At 40.3% G+C, this 18,057-nt stretch overlaps 1 protein-coding gene across 1 annotated transcript in view; it reads left to right on the top strand.

Moving 5' to 3' along the window:
• Positions 1-220: 220 nt before the first annotated feature.
• Positions 221-18,057, top strand: part of LOC125226927 — a 66,516-nt gene continuing 48,679 nt past the window's right edge. The window contains 9 exon segments of the mRNA XM_048131108.1: positions 221-298; positions 1,213-1,380; positions 2,099-2,204; positions 4,145-4,272; positions 12,059-12,222; positions 12,859-13,033; positions 13,589-13,753; positions 15,747-15,780; positions 15,783-15,892. Of these exon segments, the coding sequence (XP_047987065.1) occupies positions 221-298; positions 1,213-1,380; positions 2,099-2,204; positions 4,145-4,272; positions 12,059-12,222; positions 12,859-13,033; positions 13,589-13,753; positions 15,747-15,780; positions 15,783-15,892 (1,128 nt within the window).

Here is an 18,057-nt window from a genome sequence, read left to right as displayed (position 1 = left end):
GTCAATGTCATACTTAATCAAAACTCAAATAACTTTAAGGCATAGTATGCACAAGTTTCTCTATGGTTCTAGTGATTCAATGCTCTTTGACTGGAACCATAGAAGTTAACACCTTTTTACTCTTTGGTTGAATATCAAAGATTGTCAAAGTCAAATAAATTAGGAATTTAAGACTATTATCAATATAATAAAACAGATTGACTATTACGATTAGTGTAAAATGTTTAAGAGAGTTACAGGATATTTGAAAAAGAAACAGACAGAATGGTTCGAAGTTGACGCTGAGATCGAGGATGAGGTGAGTTGGGAAAAACAGCACTACTTTTAACTTTCCATATTATTATTATTATGCAAAGCTTATAAGGCATACCCTACCGAGTGTTAGGGTCTCCCCAAACATAAATCGACGTGGTATCGGCTCTCCGCCGACCAAAACCACTCATTAGACTTATATTGACCGGGATATAGACCGTGATTACCATTTTGATTTTGGTCGAGCTCCCGATATTTCGACGCAGTTGGGTGCATCATGATCACGGAAAACTGACGAAGGCGGGTGGATGTCAAAGTTGCTTAGACAGCGCGCGATCAAAAAGGTAATCACGGTCTATATCCCGGTCAATATAAGTGTAATGAAAATAACCGTGAATCATTCAAAACAGGTAGCGGGAAGCGATTTTTTAGTCTTTAGACAGTAGTGGGCATGGGTGTACGCTCTTTTCTTGAAGGTCGTATCGGTCCGGAAATACCGCAAGCGACAATTCATTCAACAGTTTAGCAGTGCGTTGCAGGAAGTTTCTGGAGGAACGCACAGTTGAGGCACAGTATAATAAAGAGTACTATCATACAGTATGGCCACTCCCGCTCCCCGCTGAAAGTGCCGCCCACCCCCTTACAGTTACCGCCTGTCAAAAACGCTAACAGTTGCCTGTCATATCTCACTCGTACAAGCATCGCGTTCACCTACACAAGCTTAGAATGTGTGCTAGGAACGCGCCTCTTTCATATATTTGATCGCCAGTGTAATCTTGGTGTGGTTGAGGACTGCCACTACTGCCAGCCATCTAAATGGTGGAGATGGAAATGTTGTCGCGTAGGGCGATGGCGAAAAGAAGCGGCAGGGTATTCATAAAAACGGCATAGGTTCATAGAGACAGGTAGGAAGCGATTTTAAGTCTGTGTAGTGACAGTAATTTCAAAAATTGTCCCCAGCCAGAGTACCGTTTGTGGTGGACGTGGCAATACATCCTGGACCTGATCTGCTGGGTCTCCCGGAACGGGCTGCTGAACGCGGCCTTCAGCTTCGTCGTGCTGGGGGGGCTGATAGCCACCGTCGCCAAGCTTGACGGCACCACCCTCGGGGTAGTAGGGGAGATCGCGGTGAGTTGTGACAGAGGACGGTTGTGACAACGTCGATTTCTCGCAACTTATTAGAGCAATTCCCGAAAAGTTTGTACATTTGGATCACGTCTCCGATTTTGATAACAATTGGTAGGCTGATAGAGTCCATGATACTGAGTAAGATCCACTAGGTTTCTCAAAATGTCCTAGGTTGTTTGTTGTGGCCATCGACCAACCCGCTGAGTTGACAGCGTTAAGAAGGCCTGCCATTGCCATATCATTGAAAAAAAGTAATTTACTGTCGCAAATAATTTTAAGGTACAATTACTTAAGTATTTATTTCTATCGTGCAACTAAGAGTAAGCCTATTATTAGGACTTATTACCTATTATTAGGACTGCAGAAGACCGTGATCAAGTTATTATTGTATAGCTATTGCTGCGACATGTTTCAAGCCAATTTGGAGGCCCCTTTTCAGGATATATAGGAGTTCGCGCGGCGGCTAAACTCCGTGGACCCAACTTGGCCCGAAACATGTCGCAGCAATAGCGATATAATAACGTGAGTACTTACAACTGTAGATTCATTAGTTAATGTGACTTAAGGTCCCAGATGAGCATTTTCAGAAATTGAAACATCGCGCAACAGAGCCAGACTGCAATGCGTTTCGATCGGCGTCTTAGTAGTGTCAACGGTTTGGCCAGGCCGGCTGTTATTCTAATTTAGGATCCATCGCCGTAAAAATATTTCTTTCCAGATGCTAGATCAGGCATACAATGTGTGGTACGGAGCGGTAGCGGTGAGTTTGGTGGTCACCGCCTTGCGAGATTACCCCGGCATGCCTATCACTTTCTTCATGAAACGTAAGAATTTAAACATTACAGTTAGTTTTACTATAGTATGAATTTTCTGAGATGAACTTTTCGGTTTTGCCCTAATCTGTCAAACAAAGGCCTTTGTTTCTATTATTCGCGGCGGTAAGCTCCCGTTTCCACAGCACGTGCTATAGTCTCAGTGTAGTTAAAAAGCAACTATCATGATAGCAATAAGGTTCAAATTTATTAAACAGTTTGCAGAGTGCAGGTAACTTTTTTTGAAGATGACAAAACGTGTTATCTCCGTAAGGGCTTTTTATGGATTTGAACCTTATTGCTATCATGATAGTTGCTTTTTAACTACACTGAGACTATAGCACGTGCCGTTTAAACGGGAGCTAACCGGCGCGACTAATAGAAACAAAGGCCTTTGTTTAACAGATTAGGGCAAAAGCGAAAAGTTCATCTCAGAAAATTCATACTATAATATTATATTTAAAAAAATCAAGTAAGTATATAGAGAACTAGCTTTTGCACGCGGCTTTGCTCACTTTAAATTCGAAAATTGTGGAACGGTCCATACAAACTTTCACCCCCCATTTTAGGGAATTGGGGGATTAGAAAGAGATAAAAAGTAGCCCTATGTCACTCTCCATCCCTTCAACTACCTTCACTTAAGAAAATAACGTCTATAAATCGCTCCGTTTTGCTGCGAAAGATGGATAAACAAACAGACACACACACTTTCCCATTTATAATATTAGTGTGGATGAATATCAAAGCAAAATGTGTAGTAGCAGAGCTGTATCGACTGCCATTTCTGGACACAACATAAAACTTTTGAACCTCAGTTTTGATAATTTGGGCCACATTCTTAACTTGATATAGTTGATATGTTTTTAAATTGTCAAATATTAATATTAGCGCCATCTGGCACAGAGAAACCGAATTGTGTAGCGCGCTATCTAGGCCGCAGTACATTGCTCTTGATGGTTCTGATGTAATTTTTTAACTCCCGACGCGAAAACGACGGGGTGTTATAAGTTTGTCGTGTCTGTCTGTCTGTCTGTATATGTCTCTGTCTGCGGCATTGTAGCTCCAGAACGAATGAACCGATTTAGGTTTAGTTTTTTTTGTTTGAAAGCTGAGTTAGTCGGCAGTGTTCTTAGCCATGTTTCATGAAGATCGGTCCACTATGTCGCGGTCGGGGGTTTTAAAAAAAAAATCTCAGACGACACTGTTTTTTTTTTAGTGGGGTTCCTGATGGATATACTTTCGTATGTCTACTACCTGCCCTTCAGTTACAAATACCACATCAAAACGGCCTGCTACTTTATTCGCGTCCACCGACCTTTAAACTACATCTGTAAGTACTAAATGATAGTTATTATTTATTTTATAAAATTATTGTTTAACAAGTTTTCCCTTAAAATCTCGCTCGGTGGCCTAGCGGTAAGAGCGTGCGACTTTCGATCCGGAGGTCGCGGTTCGAACCCCGGCCCGTACCAATGAGTTTTTCGAAACTTATGTGCGAAATATCATTTGATATTTGCCAGTCGCTTTTCGGGGAAGGAAAACATCGTGAGGAAATCGAACTGATTCCAATAAGGCCTAGTTAGGTACCCTTTGGGTTGGAAGGTCAGATGGCAGTCACTTTCGTAAAACTAGTGCCTGCGCCAAATCTTGGGATTAATTGTCACAGCGGACCCCAGGCTCCCATGAGCTGTGGCAAATGCCCGGATAAGGCAAGGAGGATGATGAGATTTTTATCTTAAAAAAGCTAACTGACTCAGCCGGCCTAGAGGAAATGACAATCATCATACATTAAAATATATAAAAAGATCATACTCGTACCATCCCATACATTAAAATCCGACCGCCTAAGAACGCGATACACTATAACACACACAGATGGCGCAACAAACAAATGCATCAGTGGCACCGCTCTAATATTTAAGTGTCTGTCTGAAAATCCTTCGTTTATTCAGGGAAGACGGAACAAAACACGATGAACAGCAGTCTCGTGGTGACGGCTCTCAAATATTTCTACTACCTGTGCCTGCTGCGAGTCGTGTGCGCTTACTTCTGGATGTACCTCGTCGGCATCAAGATGAAGGTAAGTGATGAGTGTATGGTACTGGTCTCCACCAGCGCGAAGGAGATCCGATGTAATGCCATCTTCACCAGGAGATTTATCGGCTTTCATTTGATACAATGCCTTTCTAATTTCACTGGATAGTTCATAGTTTACTAGCTCGCGGTGGGACGGGTGTGTAATGATTGGTATAACTTTTTTTGGTATAGTAACATTTGATATAACAACATTAGGTATATATTTAAAGGATATAATTACTCATTTGACATAATTAACATTTGGTATAACCACAAAATATCTATTTAGGTGTCCGTGCCTTCGCTTGAACCACTAATGAGATTAACACCTTCATAACTCGGCCCTAATCGAGTGAATTCCTCGACTAGTAGCGCCATCTGGCGCGCCAGTCAAGTACTAGTGTCGCCCGGTTACCAGCGCTCGGCTGCTTTTTCCTCAGTACGCTTTTGTAACTCGGCCGAGCAACACGTTTACAAAAGCAAGTCTTAAAAAGTTCGAGAAATTTAAAACATCGAGAAGATTATGATTACTTCTAACTTCGTGATATTCCGCTCGGTGCCTTTGGCCCAGCGACGAGACGCAGTGACCTCCTGTAGGCACCGTCATAAGTACGCGGATAGATATGCCTCACTCACGTGAGACTGACATGGCGTCGTCCCGTGAGACGACAGACATCGTCCCGTGAGACGACAGACGTCGTCCTGTGAGACGACAGACGTCGTCCTGTGAGACGACAGACGTCATCCCGTGAGACGAAAGATATCGTCCCGTTAGACGATAGAGGTTGTCCTGTGAGACGACAGACGTCGTCCTGTGAAACGACAGATGTCGTCCCGTGAGACAACAGGCGTCGTCCCGTGAGACGACATGACGTCGTCCAGTGAGATGACATGGCGTAGTCCCGTGAGACGACAAGCGTCGTCCCGTTAGACGACATGGCGTCGTGCCGTGACACGACAGGCGTCGTCCAATGAGACGACATTGCATTGTCCCGCGAGACGACAGGGTTGTTCCTGTGTGGTGGCATGGAGACGATGAAGAAAATTGACAGCGATGGGACGCAGTGTAATCCTATGCACCGTCATAAAAAATATAAAGGACAAATGCTACGCTCACGTAAGACGAGACAGAGCGACGTCCCGTGAGACGACATAGGTTCGTCCCTTGAAAAGTCATAGCTTCGCCTCGTGAGGTGACAGGACACAAGAGATGTCTTGAAACGACAGATGAGGTCCCTTTAGATAACCTGGCCTATGAAAAGATAGGGCCCACGATCCAATAGGGCATCGCCTCGTGATATGACGAAGTAAAATCATTCATTGTGCAGACATGATTCGTCATTAGAGACAACATGAGTAAAGTTGTGCTGTGCGAAAAAGTACACTGTCATATAAATTGACAAGCGTCGCCCCGCAAAAGATTGAACTTTGCAGCGACTTGGAATTTAGATTTCGTTGCCCTATGCGATGATTTACGACATCCTGTGAGAACCCATTGGGTTATTACATGCTATGCACTAATTCACCTTTCGTGTCATGAGACGAGCGTTATGATCATGAGGCAAAATGTTGTATTTGTACTCGAATCTCAATGAGATTATGTCGCTTTAAGATCTACTTGGCGGTAATTAGATAGATAGATAGATAAAAACTTTATTGCATAAAAATATCATGACAAAAATAATAATAATAATAATAATTAAGAACTATAAGAATTAGCACAACTCTTAACTAAACATACTTTGTATAAGGTATTTCTAAACATATATACTTCGTAGAAGGTCTTTTGAATCAGAACCACAGCGTACGTGTTAACCTGAGACATACACAATTACACAGTTTAGTCATTGTCTTATTAGACAAAAATCATCACGTGATGAGTTCCTATAAGTGGGGTCGTTTTAGACAGGTAAAGTGAACGACATCGGCGTCGTCTCAATTGCCTAATTAGCTAATACATAATCAGCGTGGTCACCTGACCAACAGATGAATGATTGTGAGGAATGTCCAAATTTCTCTCACTCGTGAATATCTGAACGGCCATAATGATGACGAATGTGTGATCCAATTACTGTAAAGCAACGCCGTTATTGCCAACCTAATTTGTCATGTCAACTTTTAGAATGCTCGTCATGATAGAGGTTTATTACAATATAGCAGGTTTGACGTTGTGAAAATCCACTTCCACATCTAAAAACGTGTGGGTGGAGCTTCGGTAGCAATTAACTAGCACTTTGTTGCCAGATACTAAGCGAATTAAGAAATATACATAATAGTGATGCTAAACAGAATGAAAAACCACTTTATATTACAAAGCCCTTCTTGCCCAATCAGAAAGGGAGAGGGGGCGGTGAAAATACCAATGGGAAAAAGAAAATCCATTAATTTATGCTACTGTTTTACGCTATTCCTAGAGTGCAGATTCTTCTAAATGAATGATTAGAGCTCTAGTCTCATCAACTCACGGGCGTCAATAATTGACGCATGGTCTTGGGTCTTGATACGGACTTTAGAAATGCAGAAGAACCACTCAGGTACTTAGCAAATGTTGACTATTAGCTACGAAATAACTTACCGCAAAGGAAAATTCTTGTACTAGGCTCATTACTCTGTGAAACCTGGATATTAGTCTGTATTTCAGCAAACTTATAGCTGTCCGGCTGAAACGTCTAGTCGGACTAATGGCGGAGAATGTTCCAGTATATGTTGTTCAGTATACCGAACTGACAAAAGTATCACTTCTGTAGCAATCGACCCAGTAGAGACTTCTGAACCAATTCATTTAGAAATAAAAAGCTACAGCTCGGAAAGTTTTCTAAGTACGATATATACATATATGTACTACAAATTGACCTCAAACTGCCGTTAATCGACCAACGGTTAGAATACTCAATCATGCATTATTACTAACGTTAGCTAGACCAAGGTTACAGACAATCCTTGAAGAGGTTAATTACAAAGACAACAAACTCGTACCGGAAATCTGACTCCCAAATATATACGATATTTTGTGGATAGTTTGGCAGAATAACTAAAAGGATATGTTATTTAGCACAATAGAATTTTAGTATGCCTTGTTGCATTGTTACTCAGGACGGACTCTCGTCGTAAAAGGATTTGTCGGTTGTCCAGTTCGATGGCGTAATGTTACGAATCCTATGTTTCTATAAATAACTAACGAATTAGATTAAAGAGACGACCGAACAATATTCTCAAACTATTTACAGCGAAGAACTATGGCTTACATCTCTTGACCGAAGTAAATGAAGTTGGTCCTAAACTTAAACAACTACACAAAACAAAGCAAGAAACCGTGTAGGTAAATTGTATTCAAAGTGCTTATTTGTTGTATGAGTATGATATATCGAAAACACTTTAATCTCATTAAAACCAATAGGGCAATACATTTTCCGAGAGAAGCCGATTTTCACAATTTGCTAAGGCACCCTTATGGATAAAATGTTGAAAGGTAGTCACTGAATGTGGAGGCCTGTTTCTGAAATGATAAATTAAACGGAAATTGAAGGATGAATCTCTTTCGATTTTAGACCACATTTTCCTCTTACAAATAAAGAGGCGCTCGCATCCTAAAATTATCGCCCGCTACTGCGGTATTACTAACAGAAAGTTCCCGTTTATTTCATTTGACAAATGTTTTCTGAATAGGTTTCTGGGGCCTAGAGAGATTAACAGAAGTTGCATATTTACAATTAACTTTTCGAACTCCATTAGCGCGTTGTAGGATCGGTACACATTTCCGCAGTTGCTTACTAAGCGCCATTTATTAGAATTTTGCGGCGCGACTATTTGTCAGTAACAGAGGAGACGCCACAACTTATTCAAGAAACGGTCCGTAAGGCCAGAGGACGAGTCCCAGTCCCAATTGAATTTAGTGTAAGGAACTAGAAATATGATGTTTATAACATTACTGTACATAAGACTTAATTTAGAAGACTTCGGACTCCTAATATACCTGACATACAAGAATTTGTTAGGACACTCATAAAAGGGAGCGCAGATTCTAGGCAAAATGGGTTTCTAGTGGTAACAGAAAACTTAAAATTATTGCCGTTTAAATAGATATTGATGAACTATATTTATCAGAAGTAAGGTCTTGAGACCTAAATAAAAAATAAAATGCTCAGCGCTTAAGGTACGCAGTAGGTACTTATAGCTACGATATTTTGACCTATTGGTCTCGAATGACAGGCAAGTGTAAATACCATTGTCATCGTCCGTGGCGCTACATGCTACAGCCGTGCGTACGTACGACTTTTAAGAAAATCCTAATTATATGCCATACGATAAATAAATAATTGTCATCTCGATATAATTGTAGAATCAGGTATTACCTTACATAACAGTTGCATCTTGTTTATGGGAAGTCCCGCTGCATATGGATTTTGGGAAATAAGCAAGAATACAGTAAATATTAACCCGTATGTTTATGTGTATACATCAGTTTATAAAGAACGTGAGACATTTATATTATTCGCACAAAAGAGCAATATAGAATATATTGCTTTGCAATTTGGTGATAAATTACGAAAGTGCTGAAAAGAAAACTATTTACTATCTTAAGCTGATGACTGAATTTTAATTATAAATGGGTAATCGTACATCATTAACCCTTATTTGAATAGTTATCTGTCGTCTTACATTCTTATTAGAATATCGAAATGGACTAAAGAGCCATAAGTCGTAATGTTTTAGAATTACTAGCTCACGAATCGTACAATTTTCCCTTTATAAATTCGGCTAGTCAGCACATAAGTCATAAAAATGATAAGCCTAAAAATATATGCATCACATATTCATAATTATTCAAACACAAATTAAATATTTCAAATATCGAAAAAAGCATACTAGCTAGACATAGTAAAAGACTAAATAAAGTTGACGAGTGCAGTGTAGAGAGGATTCCCGCATTAACATTCATGTATATTCATGGAAGTATCAAAGTCAATTTAATTAGAAATAATTGCCTTCATTTGATCTTCGCCTAAGTATGTGTGACTCATTAGATCATTGATTCGTTTCAATCGCTTGTATCCCAAAGATTTTTGCTCAGTTGACCCATTTTAATTTAATAGGGAAAAATTTACATAGTTTCCGTTCTCGTAAAGACTTTGAGTAGGAGCTTACCTTTTATTATATGGATCCTTAGCTAATCATGACCATGGTATTATCAATTCAGTCAGAAGCCGAAAATGTATTATCATCTTATTTGCAGTTTTGCTACCAGTCCAGCAGTAACGCATACATTATCGTAATGTGGGTATACATTACAAATTAACATATGATAGCGTGCAATTTCTCCCAACTCAAGCGTCCATTTCAATTGTTTTGGGCAAATGTATATTTCATATACAGAATTCATAACACATTACGCATTGGGAAATGTTGACATTTGGCAGTGGGCTATGTAAGACAATGTTTAAGCTATGTCAATATTGCTTATTACTCAGTATACTAACAATAATATGTGCATATTGAGAGATACATATAGGCGCATTACTTATGGTACAGTAATCAATTTACATGAAAAATAAAAATTTCAACATAATGTCATAATGCTCACGGCAGTGCTATGATATAATTGTGTATTATAGTTACATGATATAATTATAGTTATCTTAAGCAGAAGAAGACTAGTATCTTGGTGAATTTATAAGACAAAAAACATGTATATGATCTTGTTCTGACTAAGGACTGTTGTAAGGGAAACGTGAGACAAATTTTGCCGACGTTGATGTAACACCCATTGATGAAGGGAAGCTCTTCAGAGTTTGGGTTGCTACAGATATTTTCTCACAAAAATGTTAATGAAATAACAGGTTTTATTTCCGTAAATATTGTAATACCGATCTATTAACTACTGGCTTCCTATCGGTTTTATGTTATATATAAATTAAGTGATTCACCACCATCATAGAGTCATAATGGATAACTGTGCTGTGCTGTCAGTTTCAACTCATAAAACCTTAGTAGCTAAATTTTGAAACATCCCTTTGTATACCTTCTTATTTCTTATTATGACATTTCTGTATAAATAAAGTATATCAGTCACAGTACGCCCTAACCAGCGCCGGCAGAGGTTTAAACACGTCTCATTAGTGGTTCAAGCGAAGGCACGGACACCTAAATAGAACCGTTTTTCCCCCGAAGGGTAAAAACGGATATTTAGGTTCCTGCCGAAGCTTGAACCACCCTTAAGGGCCTTGCCGGCTAAAGGTACTGAGGAAAAAGCAGCCGAGCGCTGGTAACCGGGCGACACTAGTACTTGACTGGCGCGCCAGATGGCGCTACTAGTCGAGGAATTCACTCGATTAGGGCCGAGTTATGAAGGTGTTAATCTCATTAGTGGTTCAAGCTTCGGCAGGAACCTAAATATCCGTTTTTTACCCTTCGGGGGAAAAACGGTTCTATTTTTATTTTGTATAATCATTATTTCGTATAACAATTATTTATAATAACCGTTATTTGGTATAATTATCTATTGATATACGACTAGTATAATGTAACTAGCAAACAGTATAAAACATTTCATGAATTAAATTATTCTTTTTTGAAGGGCCTTACAGTTCTAACCTAACCTAACCTGCTTTTCTGATAGCAGTACCTATGTATAAAGGTCACAGTTCTAACCTAACCTAACCTATTTTTCTGGTAGCAGCGCGTTGTGTGATTTAATTTATTGTACATTTTTTTGTTATTCTAACTGTGCTTTAGAAAGAATTTGTGTTATACAATTTGTTTATTATCGGAAATAAGCATTATACTCAAAGTATGTTATAATAAATGTTATTCGAAAAAATGAACATTATATTAAATAAGAATTATACAATTTGTTAGTATATTATTTTTTGTTATATGATTCAATAATTATATCAAATGATCGTTATAACGACTAAAAATTATATATCAAAAAAAGTTATATCGATCGATACGCACCCTAGTGTCCTGAGTCGACGTTACATAGGATACAGTGGCCGCACGCTCCGCTGAACCGAACGCTGCGGGCTTCCACTCAGGCCTTAGTGCGTTATTCACATTATCTGGGTTGCTAGCCGAATGGCACAATCGCTCACGAAACGCTCACGAAACGAAGCGCTAGTAGATATCTATCTCTATCGCGCTTGCGTATTGGCGCGACAGAGCCAGCGGCGTATCGCTTTCGTTTGGCGTCGGAGAAATGCCATTCGGCTACGGGGCCTGGCCCCGTAGCCGAGTGGCATTTCTCCGACGCCAAACGAAAGCGAAACGCCGCGAAAGTTAGTCTGGCTCTGTCGCGCCAATACGCAAGAGCGATAGAGATAGATACCTACTAGCGTTTCGTTTAGTGAGCGTTTCGTGAGCGTTAGTGCCATTCGGCTACGCACCCTGATCAGATATCGGATATCGGAAGGATTTCAAAGACAAAAATCTAAAATGGCGGCTTAAATGTACGGGATATTGGTCCTATGTCATCAGAAAACGCACGAACGCGTATAAGGGAGGGGCAGGGGAGGGGAGTTAGAGAGATGGCAACATTGATTGTGATTACATTTAAAGCAAGTAGGTTAATTAAACGAACGTGAAGGATTTAAATGTGACTTATATTGACTGGGATATATACCGTGATTACCTGTTTGATTTTTCGTCAGTTTTCCGTGATCATGATGCATGCAACTGCGTCGAAATATCGGGAGCTCGACAAAAATCAAAAAGGTAATCACGGTCGATATCCCGGTCAATATAAGTCTAATGAAAATAACCGTGATTTAAATGTGAACAGTTTGTTATTTCAGTTAGCCGAGCACCCCATCAACACCCATCACCACCATAGCCAGATGATGAAGCTGGTGAGCTTCGGGCTGGTGCAGAATGATGATGAGCCTGAGCCGGTCTACAATGATGGGCTCCTAATACTGTTGGCCTTGTATATCATCAACAAGATTTTTATACCTATTGGGTAAGGAATGATTAATTTCACCACAGGGCCAGTTGCATCAACCACAACGGACACTAACGTCACTCAGCAGAAGTCTATGAAAATTCCTGTACAAAAAAAGTTAGCGAACCCGGGGCTGCTCACTCCGCGATTCTACATAGCGCCGCGCTACAAGTACATGCCGGCGACCGCGAGTGCGCAGCGCATTCAGAGCATAAAGGCAATAAAATTCAATGTCGGCTGCTCGCGATTTTTTTTTATTTTTATAAATGGGCATTACTTTGCGTGCGGTCTGTTTGTAGGTAAGAATTTAGAATGGTGGCATTTTGTGAACGTCAAAAGAGTGAGCCTTCTGTACTTGAGTATTATTTTTATTCCACTAACCTAATATTTATCTGAATTTTGGCAACGTGCAAAAAGGAGTGGCGCTGGTTGTCACAAACATTTAATTAGGCACTACTCTTCTGATTTTTTTGTGAAAATGTAAATGTCATAATATCATGTTGTGTGCAGAAAATACACGTATGCAACAGTTTTTAAATATACCATAACCTTTTAACCTCAATCAGAGATTCGTGGTTAAAATTTTTATTCTTCTCTCTGCATGTATTTACTTACGCGCGAAGTCATTTTATAACCCATGCCTTTGCCTTCCAGACCTCCAGATTTGTACCTTAACGACGGCGATCGCATCGTGTACCTGATAGTGATGGTGACAGGAACCCTGATGGTGACAGGAATGGCGGTGGCCTCTCTCTCATCCGTCATCAGCATTCATATGCGACCGGCGGAGAACTTTCGCACGCGGTATAGGATCATCATGAGAGACCTGGTTAGTTCATGAAATAACCCTCTTCTTCTTTCAAGAAAGGACCCTCAAGTCATCGGCCCTACTTACTACGAGCACTTAACTGCCTTGATTTAAGGCAAATTGAGAAACATCTGTCACTATTAGTCAGGATCGTCTTAATAGATACATGGTACGGTACTATTCGACGCTAAAAGCACACATTAAGGGTCGTTACTGACTACTTGATAGCCAATGCCAAAGACTATACATAAATGCTGTAGGCGTTCACTATCAAAATTACCTTCGCATCTTCTAATTATTTCATACTAGCTTTTGCTCGCGGCTTCGCTCGCGTTAGAAAGAGATAAAAAGTAACCTATGTCACTCTCCATCCCTTCAACTATCTCCACTTAAAAAATCACTGTAGTTCGTCACTCCGTTTTTCCGTAAAGACGGACACACACACACTTTCCCATTTATATTATTAATATGGATTATATGTGAATGTGACAGATTGATCAAATTTTAATGTGGAGAACTTGAAGTTCAGGTTAAAAAATCTTCTTTAACGATTTTCATATATAAATACTGCTTCAGACGAGCTCCGACATTCCTGAAAGCCTCCGAAACAAGGTGGAGACCTTCTACAAGATGTACTGGCACAAGCAAAGAGCTGTCTCCGCCTCTCAGTTGCTGCCTAGCTTCCCGCCTGTCCTGCCCAGCAGTGTATACACCGATGTCTACTTTGAGGCCACACAGAAGGTATCACCGATCAGTTCGGGAATCTACTAGTATCTACAGCCAACCAACTGGAACCCTAGGCCACTGTAGAACATAGATAGATAGATAGATAGATAGAATACTCTTTATTGGCACACCTCAGCAAGAGATACAGAAAAAAGATACAGCGGAGACAAAACAAATGATTATAAATAGAGGCAGACAACAGGCGGTCTTATCGCTAAAGAGCGATCTCTACCAGACAACCTTTGGGTAGCGGAAATAAAAAACATAATCAGAAAGAGTAAGTGCTTCGAAATGAAAAATCATACTTATTCTAATTTCCAACACACAAATTGAATAAACATACACATATAAGAGAATATAAATAGACTTACATAAACATACTTAAATAGTAATATACAGCAAGACAGATATATAGTAACAAACCAACAATATACAGCAATCATACCAACCACAGAGTAAAAATAGCAATACGACACATACTGTGGTAGAACTAGGTCATAGTGACGTTGTAAATCAGATTGTAAGAAATCTCTTACGGTCTTACTGCTTGTCATTTTGACTTGGTTTTAGAGTGGCCTAGGATTCCAATTGGTTGACTGTACGAACAATTACCCATTATTCATAAACGTACTCAAAAGTTATCACGCCGATGAAGTTCGTTCGTCCTTTTCTATCACGTCAATACGTCGGAAAGGGACAACCGAACTTTATCGGTTTGATAATTTTAGAGTACATTTGGGTGAATCAACATTTCTTTGCCAGCAAAATTATAATTAAATGTTTGTATTTTTAATACCTATTGTAATTTACCACGAATAAACGATTTCTATTCTATTCTATTCAAAATTACGCATACTTCGACTACATGTGGTCAGAAAATTTAATTTGTATTTAGTGTAATTAGTTTATAATTATTATATTAAAAACAGATATACAAGCTATGCAATACATCATGTTTTTATAGGATTTGCTATTTTATTACTTTATTTCGAGCAGTGACCCAGTGGACATAGCTGTCCCTCACTTTTGTATGAAAAAAGTGTCTCTTCCACTGGGTCACATATAGATTTAATTGTAAATGGTTTTTTTTTTTAATTATTCCCTTAATGTAAAATAAAAATAAGGATCTTTATTCACGATGGCCAGGTTAAAACTCACAAAAGTAGAGCTAATAATAAGTATGGGCAATTCTTGCAAAAAGCAAGAAAAAGTTGATTCACCCATTTATGAATAAGGGGGTTAGAGTAAAACCTAAATAATCTGGCAATGATTTTGATAGCCGGGCGCTTCTGCAAGGGTTGAGTAACAAATGTGTCTTCCTCTTACGTATCGTCACTACTTTAAAAAAAACTTGTATCTAAGTCTGTCAATGAAAAGAAAATTGTAGTAAGTATGTATGGAATGCATATAGACTTACTGCGTTTTAACTTTGAGGGGCAGCGTGAGATACGAGATTTTTTAAAAGTAGTGACGGTATCTTCCTCTTCGTCATCTCAACCACAGTATAATAAATAGTACTATCGTACAGTATGGCCACTCCCGCTCTCCCCGCTGAAAGTGCCGCCCACCCCCTCTCGGTTACCTCACAGTTACCACCTGTCAAAAACGCGAAAAGTCGACCTGTCATATGTCACTCATACAAGCGTAATACGCGTTCACCTACACGAGCTTAGACTGTGTGCTAGGAACGAACGCGCCTCTTTCATATATTTGATCGCCAGTGTCCGAGGTGTGTCTCAACAGTGAGTGTTGAGATGACGAAGAGGAAGATACCGTCTTTCTTTCTCATATCGTTCAGTAAATAAATGTCATAATTTTATCTAAGTTTGAAGTTTGCATCATTTGCGCTGGAGTGGCTCTCAAAATAGTTGCCGACTTGGACTAAATCTACTTCGATACTCGAATTCCTATTATAAAATATTAGAGGCAATTTTCTAATCATTTTCTTTTATAACCCAGAACCCGATGTTAACATTTTTTATTAACCATAATGCTGCGTTGTGTTTAGAGCGGTCTCCTCCGTGACCTGTCGTACGAGTTTCTCTCGAGCTGGCGCGACACATGGAGACTATTTTCTATATTCCCGGTGACTGCATCATCAAGCGGAACTCGCTCAAGGATTCCATCATCTACATCACCTACGGAGACGTGGAGGTGAGTGAAGACTGTTCCTGTAGGAGGTGTCACCATATGGAAATCGTTTTCTACATCCCCGGTGACTGCATCATCAAGCGGAACTCGCACAAGGATTCCATCATCTACATCACCTATGGAGACCTTAATGTGAGTGGTGAAAACTGATCCTGTCGGAGCTGGTGTGGTGGTGCTACATGGAGATCATCTTCTACATCCCCGGTGACTGCATCATCAAGCGAAACTCGCTGAAGGATTCCATCACCATGGAGACGTGGAGGTCAGTGAAGACTTGTTCCTGTAGGAGGTATCACCATATGGAGACCATCTTCTACATCCCCGGTGACTGCATCATCAAGGGGCCGTCCATAAATTACGTCATCGATTTTTTTCAGATTTTAGACCCCCCCCCCCTATAATCATCCTATCGTCATATCTTAATGACCCCCCCCCTTCTCCCAAAATTGACGTCATTACCAGTTTGACAAAATAAAACATTGCAGATTTGAGAAAAATAGGGTATTATATGATTAAAACACTTGGTTATAGAATCATCTTTTATTATTTTTACTTTGGCAATAATCATTGATATAATATAACTACTTATTTTTTACTTTTCTTTGGATAACTCCCACGGAGTTTTCACCCATTCTTTTAAATTCTGGATCACGGGTAATATCTCCGTATCCTCCCGATATTCGTTTTGGCTCGATTCATCCACGTCTTCAACCCACTCAACGTCAAGTGCCTGTCCCGTTACGCCGTCATGCAACTGTTGAAGGACTTCTGTTCCTCGCCGTCCCAAGATTCGAGCACTACGACGAGGGGCCGCAGAAAGTGGATGTACACTTTCAGTGCTAACTGAAGGTAAAGAGGACAGAAGCTGGCGTCCTCTTTTAAAGGAGGCGCTGCTTCCAGATTTGATGTAAGCAGCAGGGGTGGCGGCATAAATCCATCAGGGAGGATCTTGCGTAATTTGATTTTGGTGCAACGGATTTTGATGCGGTTTTTTTAAATAGATAGACTGATTCTTAAAGAAGGTTTATATGTATAATACATTTAAGTACCACGGGCGAAGCCGGGGCGGGCAGCTAGTATTATATGTAATATTATTGTTAGAGTATTTTATCTGTAGTTATTACTGTATTTGTGTACATCTATGTTGCATTACTTATGTATGTTTATTATGAGTTATTTTAGTATTGTATGCGCCTTAGCCGCCTCTCACATTTGCAGTCTCACTTACTAGGTGTGCTGGAAGAAATTTCTTTTTAGAAATAATCTTTTTGTACGTGAAAAATAAACTATAAATAAATAAATAAGAATGACGTCAATTTCGAAACACCCCCCCCCCCATCTATCATTTACCATCATCCGCAGACCAAACCCCCCCCCCCCCCCCTAATTTAGAATGACGTAATTTATGGACGGCCCCAAGCGGAACTCTCTCAAGGATTCCATCATCTACATCACCTTTCTGAAGGATTCCATCATATACATCTATGGAGACGTTAAGGTAAGTGGTGAAGACTGATCCTGTCGGAGCTGGTGTGGTGGTGCTACATGTAGACCATCTTCTACATCCCCGGTGACTGCATCATCAAGCGGAACTCGCTCAAGGATTCCATCATCTACATCACCTATGTAGACGAGGTAAGTACCTTATCAGGAAGGCCTGAGTTGACGCACAGTCGCACACATTAAGGCCTGAGTTGACGCTTGGAGCGGTGCATTGCATTCGCCGGGGCAGGCAAGAGTACATCAGGACACTTGTATAGGCTTCAATTGTTTGACATGCACGCTCTGCCACGCTGTATGCCCATTATGAGCATGTACCCAGGCCTTACACGTAGCCATGGTTATGGTTATGGTTATGGGCTCCGGTTTCCGCACTTAGCCTCAAAGATAGAGGCCATTGTGCGTGCTGTATTTGCCAGCTAGGGGTCTAGCCAGCCTAACTCCGCCCAGAAGCGCAGGATCCTCCTGGTGTCTCCACAGGCTTCTCGGAGTGACCTCGTCGTTTTGAGGATTTGAGCCCGTTGTGTGTTCACTCCCTCGCATTCCAGGATGACGTGGGCGACCGTTTCTTCGGCCGACAGGCATCCTCGACATAGAGGGCTGTCGGTCTTACCTATAACATGTAAATGTTTGTTAAGTGGGCAGTGTCCAGTAATGTTGCCTACGAT

The sequence above is a fragment of the Leguminivora glycinivorella genome, chromosome 6, assembly GCF_023078275.1.
Source record: "Leguminivora glycinivorella isolate SPB_JAAS2020 chromosome 6, LegGlyc_1.1, whole genome shotgun sequence".
In the NCBI taxonomy this organism is placed as follows: domain Eukaryota; kingdom Metazoa; phylum Arthropoda; class Insecta; order Lepidoptera; family Tortricidae; genus Leguminivora; species Leguminivora glycinivorella.
The sequence above is the reverse complement of the archived record's forward strand: the minus strand, read 5'-3'. Positions and strand labels throughout refer to the sequence as shown.